The following is a 16,105-nucleotide window of genomic DNA, read 5'->3' on the forward strand; positions in this document are numbered from 1 at the left end:
TTTTATTTCTACTTTTTCAGTTTTAATTACGCTGGTTTAACTATCATAAAGCCCAAAGGAGCTATTTTATTTCACATTTCTCTGCAGCGCTCTTATGCTGCAATTTTGGCCCAAGTCACGTGAACTTCCCCCACCAAAAAAAAAAAAAAAAAAAAAAAAAAAAAATCCCTAATGAATTTAAGCAAGATGATCACCAAACAGAGTGGTGATTTAACATTTTTTCTTCTCTTTCTGAGCTGTTTCCGATCACCTTACTAAAAGAGGAGTTTACTGTAAGTTCACACTGGTTGTTGTTGCTCTCTCATCTAAACCTGCAAGCCCAGCGTCATCTCGAGCCAGGGCGTCACGGTATATTCCGGTAATTGGGAACTGATATGCCAGGACATGCAGGCGGCACCAACGGGACCCCCGGCCCTTCAACTCTCCCTCCTCCTTCCCCTTCTTCCTCATCTTCTTCCTTACCGCCATCCTGTCTCTCATCCATCACTGAGCAAATCAAATGTGCGCTGCCAGCGTCGCCATGCTGCTGCTGGAGGGACGCAGGCCGATGTTAACGGCGAGATCTGTGAGCTCTGAATTTATTTTATGCGCAATCAAATCGAGATGGGAGTGAAGAGGACCTTGAAAGGGGCGATGACACAACACATTTTAGTGACACTGTGGGGAGCAAGTGGAGCTACTGTGATTCCCCACAGTCAGCAGAGATGGAGGGTGGAGGACATCAGAGTATTGGCTTTAATAGTCCCGTTAAATTGAAGAACACATTTCAAATGTAAAAATATTGGATTGACTGTCAATAACGTAAACACTGGTGAAATGTTAAAACAACAGTTACGGTCAGCTTATTACAAACGTGATGGAGAATACCTAGAAGACAAGATCCTCTGCGTAAATTTACGCACACTGATAAAAACCAATGACTTCTTTACTTCATGTTTTTTGTTGTGTAAACGCTTCAGTAGAGACGTAAACTGTAATAATTAGTAATAAAATTACACTGGGTCTAGTTTTAGTGGATAGGGTCATTAAAATGAGTTATTAAAATATGAAGGGTGACAAAACTAGTATCATAAACATAAATTACTAATCTATTTTAGATTTTTAAAAACGGGATTACAATAGAGGTATATATATATATATATATATATATATATATATATATATATATATATATATATATATATATATATATATATATAGATAGATAGATAGATAGATAGATAGATAGATAGAGAGAGAGAGAGAGAGAGAGAGAGAGAGAGAGAGAGAGAGAGAGACTACGGCTAAATTAAATAGAACAGATTTAAATAACATTGCTCAGAAAGTCAAAGATAATTTTAAATATTTTTATTTCTTTAATTATTCTCCATTTTATTCATCTATTTAATATATTCATTTTACACATCACCGCGAAAGGCAGGCTAATATCCAATCCAGAATCAATGACTGTCCGAGGGCAAGAAAACAGCTTTGGGCGAATGGGACATGTTCTCCTTGGAGCTGTTGTGATGGATAGGCCTGACAGTCTACCTCTGACTGACAGGCTCTCTTGGATTTCAGACCACCGAGTGGCACGAGGACAGAAACCGGATTGGGCCTCCCGCATGGCCTTGTCTCATCCTTCACTCTTCCTTTATCCCCTGTGTCTCTATCACTACATTTCTACATGTCTACATCAGGACCATCCAGCCATCCATCAGAACGAGACACTTTGTTCTCCACTCTTCGTTAAGGCCAATCTGCATGCAGGCAGCCCTGCAGATCTCCAGCCGGTGGAAGTCGATCAGAAACAATTACTGTTTCAGGAAAGAACAAACGCGGGGAACTTAATTTATCTAAAGATCATGACCCTTCTGCCTTAAAATATTCTGGGATAGACAGGACAATTAATGAACTGTGAATAAAAAATAAAATAAAACTACAGTCGCTCGGCAAAAATCTTCAGTCATTAAGGCTTAAATCAACCATATGCTATTACCATCTGCATCAAGTCCAATAATTTGTCAATTGTTGACATGGTGGTTCACTTATTTTCCAATTAGACGCAGAGCCAACATGTTTCTGTTTTTTTTTTTTTTTGTTTGTTTGTTTTGTTTTTTTTTAGTTTTTGTCTCTTGCCACTGTAAACCTGATGTTTTCATTCTGGATAATACTGCTATAGCTTGTAAATAACAAAATCATCCTTCAAAGAATGAATTAGTCCTTTACGCTTAACTCAATCACGCCTCTGATTGGAAAGGGACAGCACTTTGCGTTCGTCGGCAAGGTTTTAACCGGCAGGCCTCTAATCCCATAGTCGGGTTTGCTCTCTCAGGGTTCCTTAGGAGTCTCTAGGGGACCATTGTGTTCCCCTCTGTTGACTCAGACGCCATGAATGCCAAAGGACCCCGTTACTGTTTCCTTCAAATCGCCCACATGAATGTAAAAGTCCAAAGTTAAAACCTCTAGGAAGAAGTCTCCCCCTCTGCGCTGCGTGGAGCACTATGGAGCGGATTAGCGGCCTACAAGAAACCGGGTCTTTCTTTGCAGGGATTAGAGTTTAAACGTTTGAAAGCAGGAGAATAAGGTCGCTCCTGGCTGCTCTTTTTTTTTTTACTTCTACCTCGGAAGGGGGGGAGAAGACACTGGATGGAGAGTTTAACTTTGAAATTGTTTAAATTTCATGGTAAACTCACCTCTGAACCCATCAGACGGAGACGGGATGTGAAGCAGAGGAAGGCAAGGGAGTCAACGCCGAATAAAGGAGGGGATGGCGAATTTCATTAATCACAACTTCTCTTTATCATTTTCAAAAGGCTTCTGTAGAGTCACACCATTCAGGTGTACAAGTTGATGTACATTAGTATTAGTTAATGTAAATTTTCTAGAGGTTTGGTAGAATTTGGGTGGGAATTTTCTTTGGTTCTTTGAATGAATACTTTTGCAAATTATTCAAAGTCACACTTGGCTGATATGCATGTTGATATGTGTTATATTAAGCAATAATGCTTGCTACACAACTAACTTGACAAGCTCCAAAGTATTCAAACATGTTGGCATGAAGTTTTCCCCTGTTGTACAAACATTTTAAAAAAATGTAATTATTATTTGCAGAAACACGAGCAAAAAACAACCGTTTCTCTTTCCTTCGCGTGAAAGAAACGCATACGGCAGAATAAAAGTCAACCACATCAGCTCCGCGTCCTGCTCCATCTCGTCGATCCGCCACTTCTCACCAACCACACAACAACCGCTGTAAACAAATCTTATTATTACTTAAGTGAACACAGAGTAGGAAACGCACGCATGCGCGCGGGTTTTGGGGACTTAATGTCATTAAGAAGCATCATCGTGCAGCCTCTGGTCAAGCAGAGATAAAAGCGCGCACTTTGAGCCTTAATATTCCATTTTACGCGCAGGCACAATGACTAAACTTAATTAATATCTTGTACGCACATACAACGTAATTTTGGTTTTGTGAATTATATTATTTAGGGGGAAATTTGCCCACTGATAAAAAGGCTGTTAATTCCATGAACATCTTAAATAAAGAGAAGGGGGGAAAAAAAGCATCGGATTTGGAAACTACTGCGCAGGGCGCGCGTCTCTGTGCGCGTCTGTGTGTGTGTGTTAGGGCCGTGTGGGATATGACTTATCACATTGTATGACACCGAACAATAAACTTAAACCAATTTATGAAGCGTCAATGCGTTTATGGTTAGCCTGTCGTGGCTGCTCAGCTGTCTCCGCAGCCATGCGGTTCCCACTCTCCAGTCCTATACATCAAAGTGACGCTTGCTCTGGTGACATCTCCGTAAAAGTGATCGGAATCAAATCATAGCTTTTAATCTTAGCAATCACCGTCACATCTGAACGTTTTCTCTCACATAAAGACATGTGTGACTGAACGGCGGATGTTTTCAGCCGGCGGAGACACTGACCAGTTGCGAAGCATCAAGAGAGAGAGCGATAAGCGGCATTTTAGCTACAGTTACATTATAGCAATAAACTCTTTGTGTTAATTATGTATAGAGAACAATATGTAAAATAATATCAGCCAAATAATAGTAACAATTATTGGGCCTCATTTTAAAAATGTTAAATAAATATCACCCACTAGTAAACCTTTAAAAGCATAAATGAGAATCCCATCAATGTTTATAATGAACATTGCTAAGTATAAAAATGTTCTCTATTCTCTTTGGAAAAATTCTCCACAGGCTACAGCTATTTTAGGCTAAGGTACAACTTTATTCTTTGACTCCCTAACTTGCTTTAAAGGCCTGTCCTTATTAGAGACCGCTCTTTGAATATGAAAAGCCAAATGCCTGATGAATTATCTTTCTTATGTAAAGAGGGAAATGGGTTTATAAATATATGTCCTTTGACACTTGGTAAATTTCAAAGTTAATTTTTAAATAATAATCAACACTTTCCTAGGAAACTGAGTGTAATAAGGTCACGAGACAGTAGCTGCTTAGTCGTCCCGTTTTGGTTAAAGCATAATTACGCATTACTGTCCGATAAAGGAAACATAAAGATTGCAACGGTTTTAAAGGGAAAAGTCGACGACTTTTTGGCTGACGATTTAACTCTTCTGACACCTGCAAGCTCGAGATGCTGTGGACCGCGTGGGCGGAGCAGCGAACTGTAGAGGAGTGTGTGTGTGTGTGTGTGCGGGGGGGAGGGGGGGGGGGGGGGGGGGGGGGGGGGGGGCTGTCCGTTTCCACGCTCACTCACTGGTGGCATTGTCATGGAAACTAGACCACCGCCTCGCTATTGTCTCGCTCCCTGCCAAGTTTATTATAAACACCGCGCGAGCTGCAAGGCGCTGTCAAACGGAGCGCGAGCCCAGAGCGAGCTGCAATCCAGGGAGTGATAACTGAAGAGACGAAGACACAGAGAGGAAAGTGGAGAGGGGAGTGGAAGAGCAGACAAACATCTGGATTACTAATCGTCAACAACAGCATCGCGACAGAGAGTTATAAACCACGAAGCTGACGAGAAACTTTGAGAGACGAAGGTCGGAGATTCCGGAGAGCAAAAAGACCGGCTGATTATAGTTTCTAAAGACGTTCACTAGATCTCCTCACACACACACACACACACACACACACACACACACACACACACACACACACACACACACACATACACCTGAAAGCCTTACCTCAGCGTGCTTTGCAGACCGGTGTTTCCACCGGTTGACCTCCATGTATAAGATGGATTACTCCTACCTGAACTCCTATGACTCCTGCATGGCAGCCATGGAGGCTTCGGCTTACGCAGACTTCAGCTCCTGCAGCCAGGCCAGCTCCTTCCAGTACAACCCGATCCGGAGCGGACCGTTCTCCAACCCGGGTTGCACTCCGCTCAGCACGGCCAGCTGCACACTGGGAGCCCTGCGAGAGCACCAGCCCACACCTTACTCCTCAGGTGAGGAACATCCGCCAAGCTGCTCTCTTGTTTGCACATATCTGAACAAAAGCTCAAAGATGATAGAGCTCCTTATAATTGAATGAAAACTTAGCTATAGGAGTGGCATTTTTATTCTCATTCATAATAAAAAAGCACAAGCGGAAGAAAAGTGGGGACGTGAACACTTCATTCTTGTCATTAAAGACAAACAACCAAAACAGTAATTAAGGCTTTGGCCTGATTTATATGAACTTCTATAAAGGCGTGGTCTTATTTACGATTAATAACGGGATACTTACTGGCTAAATTTGTTTATTTAAAGATAATTTAAAAAAAGAAATTAAATGCATTAATACATAATAAGGGAAAAGCAATAAATTCTACATTTGTTTTGCATCTATTCCATTTTTTTTTACCATCATCTATTGTCCCCCGTTTTCCCTGTTGTGAAATGTTGTAGTTTCTTTTAATTTGAACAGGTTTATACATAAACAATGTCTCTCAGAATATCAATAATAATAATAAAAAAAAAAAAGTTACAGAGATGATGAAAGAAATACAACAAGCAGCCTCATACTGGCTTTAAGTGTAGAACCCAAAGCCTAAATTGTGGTTGCATTTTGCATCTTTGCTGTATTATTTGTAAGAAATAGACACAAATTATTGTGTGAAAATTAATTAAATAATATACAATTTGTTTTTAAGTTTAAATTAAATTTAGTCAATTAATAAGTAACTCATCTTGCCTATTGATAAATCAATTAATCAGCCGCTCGAACCCGGTTTCATGTATTTATTTGTAACTGGAAGAATAAAGGCCCAGTGCTCATGTAAGACTTTACCGAAAATTATTTTTATTTTAAGGTCTATATATCTCACATACATTTATTGCACATATCCGCGTTTTTACTCTAATCTGATCAATTTGTTCCCCTTCAGTCCCGTACAAGTTCTTCTCGGACCCGTCCGGCCTGAATGAGAAGAGGAAGCAGCGGCGCATCCGGACCACCTTCACCAGCTCTCAGCTGAAGGAGCTGGAGCGGGTCTTCGCCGAGACGCACTATCCGGACATCTACACGCGGGAGGAGCTGGCGCTGAAAATAGACTTGACTGAGGCGAGGGTACAGGTGAGAACGGGGCGACATTTTTTTTTTTTTTTTTTTTTTTTTTTTTTTTTAAATATTCTGCCCCATTTATGTGAAATCTGGCTGCATCCACCTTATCCCGTAGCTTTTATTCCGAAATAAACGTGCCCTGTCTATGTTTGCCAGGTGTGGTTTCAGAACAGGCGTGCCAAATTTCGCAAGCAGGAGCGCGCAGCCAATGCCAAAGCCAACAGCACTGGCGGCACTGGAGGCGGCAACAACAGCAACAGCTCAGGGGGGAAGAAAGGTGGAGAAGCCAGGTCTTCATCCGACGATGACGAGTCCAAGGAGTCCACCTGTAGTCCCACCCCTGACAGCACGGCTTCCCTGCCCGGCTCCGCAAATGGAAACCTAGGCAGCCCAGCCAGTTTAAGCCCCAGTCCTGCTCCTACCAACAGCGGTTATGCCAACACCTCTAACTCTCCGGTTCTCCAGGGGCTGAAGCCGCCCAGCTGGTCAAGCCTTGGACCGTCCAACCCGGCCGTGGCGCAGCCTGCTGCCCAGACTCAGGAGATCCTGAAGGCCTGGCAACCAGCAGACAGTATGACCGGGCCTTTTGCTGGAGTGCTGTCCTCCTTCCACAGAAAACCCAACGCCACCATCAAGACAAATCTGTTCTGAAGCACAGGGGATGAGAAGAAGAGAGAGAGAGAGGGAGAGAGAGAGAGAAACAGGAGTTTCTAGCTTCTGGGGGGAAAGAATCAAGACTGGCCCTTTATATCACTGAAATCACTGCAGGAGTCAGCTGTAGCTCAGTGAGGCTTTCCATATCATGTCAAAGCTCAGATAATAAAGTTGCTGGCATGGTGGCCCTCTATCAACCCTAAAGTGTTATGCAACTGTGAAGATTTTACATACAGAGCCCCACCAGGATGTGGGCAGCATCCTCTCTGTTATGTCATGACTTCCTTCTAAAGTAGAAGTCCACACAGTTTCACCAGAACTCCCTGTTTCTTCTATGAAACTCAAAACATTCTTTATCTAAAGATGTTGAACTATACAGGCCCTCAAACTGTAACCTGGACAGAGCTGATCTCATGGATACATCCCACAGTCACTTTCAACCTCTTTTCTGGTTTTACTGCACGCCCTACACTGATGCGCTGCCCTGAGAAGCAGCAGTTCTGATAAGCATGGAGGTCAGGTACGACGTTAAAGCCGAAAGCCAAACATCGTGCTCTAAGCTTTGCTGGGGAAACAGAACAAACTTCTACCCTCAAGCACAAACTAGCCCCCTGACACCAGAGCCTTCCATTAAAAGAAACAGGGTCCTCCTAAATCTCTGCAGAGCCGAGAGGGGCACCCCAAAATCCAATTAGAACAGTTGGGTCCAGACTAGACACCGCCCCAGATCTGCTCATCCCCTCCTTTACTGTATCAAGTTCTGACTCTCAACAGCCTCAGCTTCCTCGTGGCTTTATTTCCCACAATTCCTTCCTCTAACAAACAGTTGCTACTTTGTTTAAGCTTTGTGGTGGAAACCTGGACGTGTTTGACCCCATTTGAAGTTCACCTCTGCAGTTTCCAGCTGTTTTTTTTTTTTGGTCAAGCGATATAATGGGTTGTAAAGTGCATCCTAGAAAATAAATCCGTCTAATTATTACTGACTTATAGCTGTTGCTGTTAAGGTCTTACAACCTGGTTTCTTACTTGAATCACTGAAGAATTCTGCAGACTCTTTAATCACCACACTTTCATTAACTCAATAAAAAATAGATGAAATCACTCAGAAATATTGATTACCAGTACATGCTAAGAGATTTTTTAGTGTTCATTAATTATCCTGATTTGTTCTTTTTTTTTTTCTTCAAATAGCTGAAAAGATTAAGTCCTCTTTTTTTACCTCACACATTTACTTGTACACCAACTGACAGAAATAATTTAAGAAATCTTCTAGAAAGGAGGGAAAAACCATGTATTTATTAATATTTTTATTGTCATGAGATGCCCTCTCATTTCTTTGAATTTCTCCATGGAATTTTGTGAATGTAAATTATGTAATTAGTAATATAAATATTAGGTAGTCTTTTTTTTTTTTCTTCATTTGCTTTACAGATCTATTTCATTGTAGAGCATCTGTTTGACAGACACATGTCAATGAAAGCAGACAGAAAGCTCTGAATGAGAAGTTATAGCACTACTCTGAATATTCTAATAAATCTACATTACGAAGGCACTATCTGAAGCATCTCATGGTTTCTTGTCAGTGTTCAAATCATCAGTGTGCTTTTTTGTTACATGAGACTGCTGAATAGATGTTTGAATTAATAGCAAATTAAAACCTTGAATGACTGTTTTTTTATTTATTTTTTTTACTGTACAAACCTTCCCTGTCTTAGACGGGCTTATGAACCAATACTGCTCCACCCCTTCAGCTTTCACTAACGACAACAAAACAAAGAGACACAGTCAATCCATAAAATAAGGAAAGATATTAGATTTTACTTGAAAAAATACAAGTGAACAACTTACATTAACTTAAGACAACCAAAACAGATGACTACATAAAGACAAAATGGAGTGTCAGAAAAAATACCAACGGTAAGTCTTGTTTTTATGCACACACAGTCGCATCCATCACTGAGAACATTTAGAGGCCCAATCAGCTAAAAAGAAAATAAAAGATGCTAGATTGAACAGATCTGCGATGGCCTGGTGAGCTGTCCAGGGTGTACCCTGCCTTTCGCCAAAAGACTGCTGGGATAGGCTCCAGCTTCCCCGCGACCCTTCATTGGACTGAGCAGTTAGGATAATAAATGAATGAATGAAAGAATGAATGTTTAACAGATCTATATTCTCTGCATTGTGGTTATTTGGCTGCTTATGGTCCACACACATTGCACAACATGTAACACCAGTATGTAGTTAAATCTAATTGTGTACTTTTTTTTGCAGAATTCAAGAAAATATTTGGGTGTGACAAAGAAAACTTCAAGAAAAGGAAATTTGCTTTTCATAAATTATTGGTTCATGCTCAGCACATTCATTTAGAGGGTTACTTATTGGAACTTGTCATGGTAGCTCTAGAAATAAGGGGGAAAAACATGTTAGTGTGATTTAAAGTAGAAGTCCAAGGCAGCCTCGACTGAGAGACTTAAGAAAGCACGCCACCTGCTGGTTAAATGTAGGAACAGAACAGCATGGGTCATGCAGACTTTTTTGCCACTACCTCCTCCAACATGTGCAAATCATATTATAATCCTAAAATGTAGCAATGCCCACGGTTATGAAACAAAATAACCAAATCTGATTATCCTCACACTTCAGGAAACATGTCTAGTCACAACTGACAATATGAATGGTTATCACTTTTTTTTTTAAGCAGAGTAACCACCGGTTAATCTATTTGGCTATGTTAATTAATTCCCTGATTTTAAATAAAATGCGACTTGAACCCAAGACGCCTGGGTAATAAGATGCAAAATTATACAAACACAAAAACAACAAAACATTCAGTAAATTGAAATTTAGCGTCCTCACAGATAATGTATGAAAATGACAAATGTACTCGTCAGTCATCCGTCACCCTGGTGCAACATTTTATACCTCTCATATATTTTTTTAATTTCCTTTTCTTTTGCTTTATCTACTGATGAAGTCCAAAAACATTTAGTATTTCTCTGTCAATGTTTTGGGATCCTTTGACCTAATAAACGTATGACAATATGTGAGCGCCAGAATACAATGTTGCAAGGCAGTACAAATACATACAACCCACAGTCATGTAAATGTTACACCAAGGTGAAATATGCAATTCTAAGTCAAAAAGGTATTTATTTGGTTTGCTCAATATTCCCTTTATCAAAAAACATAACGCATTATATTATAAATACATGCAGAGACCCATAACGCAACAAATGGGGGCCCAGACATCACAAAAGTACACTATTTAAGAAAAGTGAGTTCAGCTCCCTTCAAACTGGCTTTCTAGCTCCTTTCCCATCAGCACATCCTGCTTGTCCTCAGAGGCTAAAGGGCTCTTCAGTCTGACATTTCCCTAGAGGGTTCTCCAATGATTCCCACAGTTTTTTCAAGTGGGGAAAAACCTGAGGCACACGAGAGCACAGTGTTGTTAAAACCTGAACAAGGGGGTCGAATCTGGCAGGTGTGTTTGTCAAGGCTCTGATTTCTCAACAATAAAAGCCTCTTCATTGTTTTATTTTAAACTCAAAATTCAGAGAAATCCTAAACTTAGTCCCTAACTTTTCACAACAAAAAACATAATCAAGCTTTAAAATGTTACATTGCAGCTACAGCTGAATCAGCTACTGATGGTATGTAAAGACATCAGCTCTAAATTCTGTTTACAAGAGAAAAATGTCTTTACTGCACTTCCAGCCAGGTATGTAGTGATGCTTGAAGGTCTGAAATGATTATCATTAAATAAAGCCTCACTCTCTGACAATAACACACATACAGTACAAATGAAAGAGGACGTTGGTTCAGCAAGTGTTTCTGAAAGTAAAAATGGAGTGCAATTTCTCCCAAAAGGCACAATGTGGCACCAGCTGGCACGCACCAGCTGGGTTCAGTTCAGTTCAGCTGAAATTTGGCCTCTCGGGACCTACTGTGGTTCCAGGCCAGTTTGGACCAGTCAAAGACCATTATAGAACTGTTCATTTCTGCTGCTGCTGCAGGAGGCTCTCCAGCAAAATTCGCTTGTGGGTGGGATCGAGCACACCGGCCTCCTCCAGGTCTTCCTCGGTGATGTCACTGGAAAAAGGGAATGGAAAGGTGGGAAAGAAGAGATGACATACCCACTCATTGTAATGCACCACCACATTGCCCAAATACCCTATTTAAATGTGACTGCATGTACCTGAGAAACTCCAGGTCGTCCCAACCGTTGTGCAGAAGACCCTGTTCATATCTCTCCAAGCCCAGTCTCTGCAGCCACTCTCCAACTGAAGATTCCCCCACAGATAAAGATGAGCTGCTGCTGCCCCAAAGTGCCTACACAGAAGAAGTGCATCAAAGCATCAACTGAAAATCCGCTGGAAATAACTCGGCTCATTACAGAAGTCACAGTGTGCAAGCATGCCATCACCAGATGGTACAAAGATACAAAATGTGCATGTTGGGATCTTTTCTGTACTAAAGTACTAAAACTAAAAGAAGGACATTTCAAAAGAAGGACTTTAGACAACTTTAGAAGACTAAACTAAAGATGCTGCGGTAGAACGGTGAAATGCTTTGAACTTCGAAGTTAGAGAGGAAACTGCACAAAAACTGTTGAAAGAAAATACCTGAAACAAATCCAAACAAGTCACAGTGGATTAATTCACTGTATTGAGCTGAATTTAAACATTTACCTCCTCTGGCATGTCCTCTGCAATACTCTCTGTGATGGGGTTTCTGGGTGGAAAGGTGCGACAGGCATCCAGACCTAGGCCCATCGGCTGCCCTCGAAGAGGCGGTGGGGCTGAGGGAGCACGGGGAGGCTGTCCAGGAAACTCACTCTCACTCAGTGTCTTTGCCATCTGGAGCACAGAGCATGACTGATCGTCCAAAGCCCCTGCTCCTGCTCCTGCTCCTGCTCCTCCTCGCCTAAAACCCTCTCCAAGGGCAAGTGGACTACCAGGGCCTGCTGGTTGGATCCTGACCTCGGCCAGGTCTGGGTAAAGAGGGCGAGGTTTGGAGAATGGGGCCTCCAAAACTATCTCCAGGGCTCCTTTAGGGAGAGGAGGTGGAGGGAAGTCAGGAGGTGGTCGATTCAGAGTGCTTCCAGCTGTTACTGTCACGCCTCCTCCCTGTGCACCTGTCATACACGGACCTCCATCAGCTTGCGGGGAGACCTCCTCACTAATGGCACAGGTTGAGTGTCCTGCCATGGGTCTGCGTGGGTGAGGGGGCCCTGAGGCCGGAGGTGGGGGCTTTGTTCGTGCACTGGCTGAGGGAGGGGGGACTTTAGCTGTCTGGGGGTTTGAGGAGGTAGGAGAAGGAAGGAGCTCAGGAGAAATAGCTGCAGCTGATTGGTTGGGAACTCCCTCCAGGATGTAATAGGCAGGATTATTGTAGCTGTTCTTGCTGATGGATGAATCCCCATCTATTGTGTCCTGTTTGGCTCTTTACAGTAAAGACAATAAAAACAGAACAGAGGCTGTGAGAATTTTCTTACGTGTCTCGGCTGCCACACATACTCTTTTAATATTCTCATATAAAAAACTCTACATATTACTACTTCTATGTGTCGCTAATTATCTATAGCGCTAATAAGGAGGCGGTGTATGTACCTTGCAGTAGTTTCCTCTTTGCTGCTCCGTTCCCCTTCTTCACTGACCTTTCCCAGCTCTCCAAGCTGTTTTCGGACCACAGATTGTCTGTTTAAAAAAAAGATCCCAATGGTTAGCATGGGGGACAAACCAGAAAAATCTGTGTGTTGTTGGATGTCAGGAGCATGCCTGCATACTAGATTAAGCTCCAAGAATTAATCACATTCTAGATTATAAATAAATTACCAAATTGACAGTTTCAGTCAAAAGTTTTAAGAGTTTTTTTTTTTTTTTTTTTTTTTTTTTTTTAATCCAGTGTGTATTTCTATCTTTCAAAATAGAGACATAAAAGTCTGGTGCATCTAAAAGGATAGAAAGAAAAAAACCCCAAAATGCTGGGTGTAAAAAAAAAAAGAAAAAAAGAAGATTCACAAGGAGTGTGGAATAACATCTAATGACCAAACCATAACGATACCCCCCCCCCATCCCATTCCACTGTTGTTGGTCAAGCTCCTCTGAACTGCAAAATTGAATCATCACATCTCCAAGCTCACTTCTTGCAACATGAAATCAAATCATCAGTTTAGCATGTTTCCTTCCTTCCTCAACAGCTGCAGGTCTTCACCGCTGCGAAGCAGGAGCACCCTAAAAAGCAAGGCTCTTTCTGAGGTGCACTGAACCATAATGATGTGCACCATGTCAAAAGTTTGTCTTTAATTCTGCCCATTTTAACACAATGATTACAATAATTTTCTATTCACTTGCTGCTGTATCTCAGACCTTGCCATGCGCCATTATCAAGATATTGTTGGCTCATTGCTGACTGATTAAACACAAGCAAAAATCTGTTTGGAGTATGTTGTATATGAGTATTGTGTGGACATTTGAATTATTCCAGCTTTATGCCATTTATAATAAAATTGCTTTAAATATTAAGGATGAAAAAAGAACGAATTGAACTTACTTCACATATTCATGTCCTGGTCTGGAAACCGTTGTGGATTTCCCTTTAGGTCCACCTGTGTCATCTTTGTCCACACTGATCCACTCTGAAACACAACCGTAACAGCAGTTTCAGAGTCAATCCTTCGCTCTACTCCTTGGTAGAATTTAAACATCTGAACAGTCAATGTCTGATTCTTAAAGTTGTAAAGTCCTCAATTTACATCTTTTCTTGCCACTGGTTAGTTTTCAAGGGACTGGTTTTTGCTTTCACTCTTTTTCAGTCTGACAAATTATTATCACATAGTGTTGATGACTGCATTACCATACAGTCGCTCCCTGGTTCCCATCCTTTCAGAAGGAACTCTGACCCTCATGGACCCCCTGATATTTCCTGTTTCTTCACCCCGGTGGGACAGATATGTGTGGAACTGTTGTGCTGTGCTGCCAATCATTGACTTAAGTGCCAACACACACTCTCCTAAGAGAAGAAAAAAAGAAACACCAATACATTATTGTCGGAGCACAAGAAACTTGGCCCTCTTGTCACCTTTAAACAGAGACCCTCTCTGTACCATAGGACTCATAGCCATCCACTGATTTCACTGTTAGCAGAAGATGTTGGTCCTGCAGATATTCGATCTCTGAGAGAAGAGGTTTGAGTGTTGTGAGATGCTTGTTGGACCAGCCCACGCGCAGGAAGTTGACATTGTCGCTGTTCTGACTGTCGTTCTCGTAACTCTTCTTAAACTCTAGAAATATGGCAGAAAGACAGAAAAATGCAGGGAAGAATAGAAGGAAGGAAGGGTGAAGTAAGAAGGAGGGAAGGAAAGATGGAGGTAAAGATGGGAGATGTTGCGATCATACATCATTCAGAGTACATGATGGGCAGGAAAGGGACATGCAGCACCATTAAAATGTGGATCCTTGCATGAGGGTATACTTACTGACTGAGACAGGGAGAAACATTGGGGGGGGGGAAGGGTGTGATCACAAGAAGACAACTCAGTTTTACTGATCAACTTGCTTTGTAAAAAGTGCATTTGAACTGCAAGGTCTGGTGGATTGTGTTTGCCCATTTGCATGAAAAGGTAATTGCGAAACCTTTCCTCACCTTCCAAACAAGTAGAGTAGAATTCAATAAAGAATTTGGTCCTGCTTGCAGTCTTCACTATGGCCTCAATGCTCTCAAACTCGATGTAGGCCTGTTCTGAAGACTTTGGCAGACCTACAAAGGAAAAATGCGAAGGTTACATTTAGAATAAAACAGAAATGGGATGAAGTATAGATGCTACAAGATGCATGGTCCCAACATTGTGATAAACTGAATACATGTATATTTTCCTTTTTTTTTTTCTTAAATGAATTCTTCTTGACTCAAAGAATTAATTCCTCATCATAAAATGCAGTTTCATAGTACAGAGTTTGATACTGAATTGTGGACAATTCAATCTGAAAATATTTCTGAATGCAGTGTTTAAACATCAGTTGTGTTTCTGCCACACTCCACAGGTTGCACACACATCTCTGATGATACTGCACATAAACCCATCTGTCACATCACACTTATTGTAAATCTTACAAACAAATCAGAATGGAAGGAGAGATAAAGTCAGACTAGGAGGAAGAAATTCACAACAAAAAGGGAAAAATACAGGAAAACGGAAAACATCCAACCCATGTGTACCTTTCTTCGAGACAAACTGAGAGGTCACTCCAACCTCAAATGTAGCAAACACAGGGGAATGATCACTGGTCACGATATCATCTGTACAGCCTGGCAAAAGAATGGACCTCAGTCAGCACATAAATACCTAATTAATCACATATTAACTGCAAAATTACCAAAAAAAAATTTGATATGAAATCAACCACTTGATTGTTTTTAATGTAAAAAATTATCCCTGTCTCACCATAGGAGTTGCAGACAATGTGTGTTTCTGGGTATGACTTCCACAGGATCCTGTCACACCACGACGGAACGTTAGTTCTCATCTGGAGTAAACAGAAAAGAAGAAGACGCATCAGAATAATCAAAATGACTCAGACAAAGAGGAACTACAGCAGGTTAGTATTAGTCAGAAATGGCTGGTCGTAGGTTTCTGGTGTTTGAAGACAGTAAACACACCCCTGTGGCTTTCTGCTTCTGCCAGACGTATGTGTCTCTTGAGCCTCGTTCATAACGGTAAGTGGGTGGAAATGAGATCTCTTCCTCCGCTACAAGGAAACAGACATATTCATTTTTAGGAAGGTCCAAACTGCAGCTTTAATATAAACATTTATGATCTGGCTAATACTCAAACAAACAAACAAACATTTTTTTTCTCTCTTTATCAGAATTTTGCATTCATGATGACACCAGGTCAAAATTACAGCAAAAGCTTTTGTGTTTGATAGAAAAAGGCACAT

General features: G+C 41.3%; 2 protein-coding genes across 2 annotated transcripts in view; one reads left to right on the top strand and one right to left on the bottom strand.

The window, feature by feature from the left end:
- Positions 1-5,192: 5,192 nt before the first annotated feature.
- Positions 5,193-7,163, top strand: phox2a (paired like homeobox 2A; the record flags this gene model as incomplete). Its single annotated transcript, XM_079245903.1, has 3 exons — positions 5,193-5,415; positions 6,337-6,524; positions 6,669-7,163. 3 exons carry the CDS (start codon positions 5,193-5,195, stop codon positions 7,161-7,163), a joined length of 906 nt encoding a protein of 301 aa, XP_079102029.1.
- A 1,810-nt stretch (positions 7,164-8,973) lies between these two features.
- inppl1a (inositol polyphosphate phosphatase-like 1a) overlaps positions 8,974-16,105 on the bottom strand; it is a 29,481-nt gene continuing 22,349 nt past the window's right edge. Inside the window, exons 17-27 of the mRNA XM_079246244.1 lie at positions 15,825-15,913; positions 15,610-15,691; positions 15,384-15,473; positions 14,811-14,924; positions 14,272-14,448; positions 14,022-14,177; positions 13,719-13,803; positions 12,776-12,862; positions 11,855-12,608; positions 11,362-11,495; positions 8,974-11,255 (exon numbers count right to left, since the gene is read on the bottom strand). Coding sequence (XP_079102370.1) covers positions 11,159-11,255; positions 11,362-11,495; positions 11,855-12,608; positions 12,776-12,862; positions 13,719-13,803; positions 14,022-14,177; positions 14,272-14,448; positions 14,811-14,924; positions 15,384-15,473; positions 15,610-15,691; positions 15,825-15,913 — 1,865 coding nt within the window. The 3' untranslated portion in view covers positions 8,974-11,158. The remainder of the gene's footprint in view (positions 11,256-11,361; positions 11,496-11,854; positions 12,609-12,775; positions 12,863-13,718; positions 13,804-14,021; positions 14,178-14,271; positions 14,449-14,810; positions 14,925-15,383; positions 15,474-15,609; positions 15,692-15,824; positions 15,914-16,105) is intronic.

Source organism: Telmatherina bonti (genome assembly GCF_933228915.1).
Source record: "Telmatherina bonti genome assembly, chromosome: 9".
Lineage (NCBI taxonomy): Eukaryota > Metazoa > Chordata > Actinopteri > Atheriniformes > Telmatherinidae > Telmatherina > Telmatherina bonti.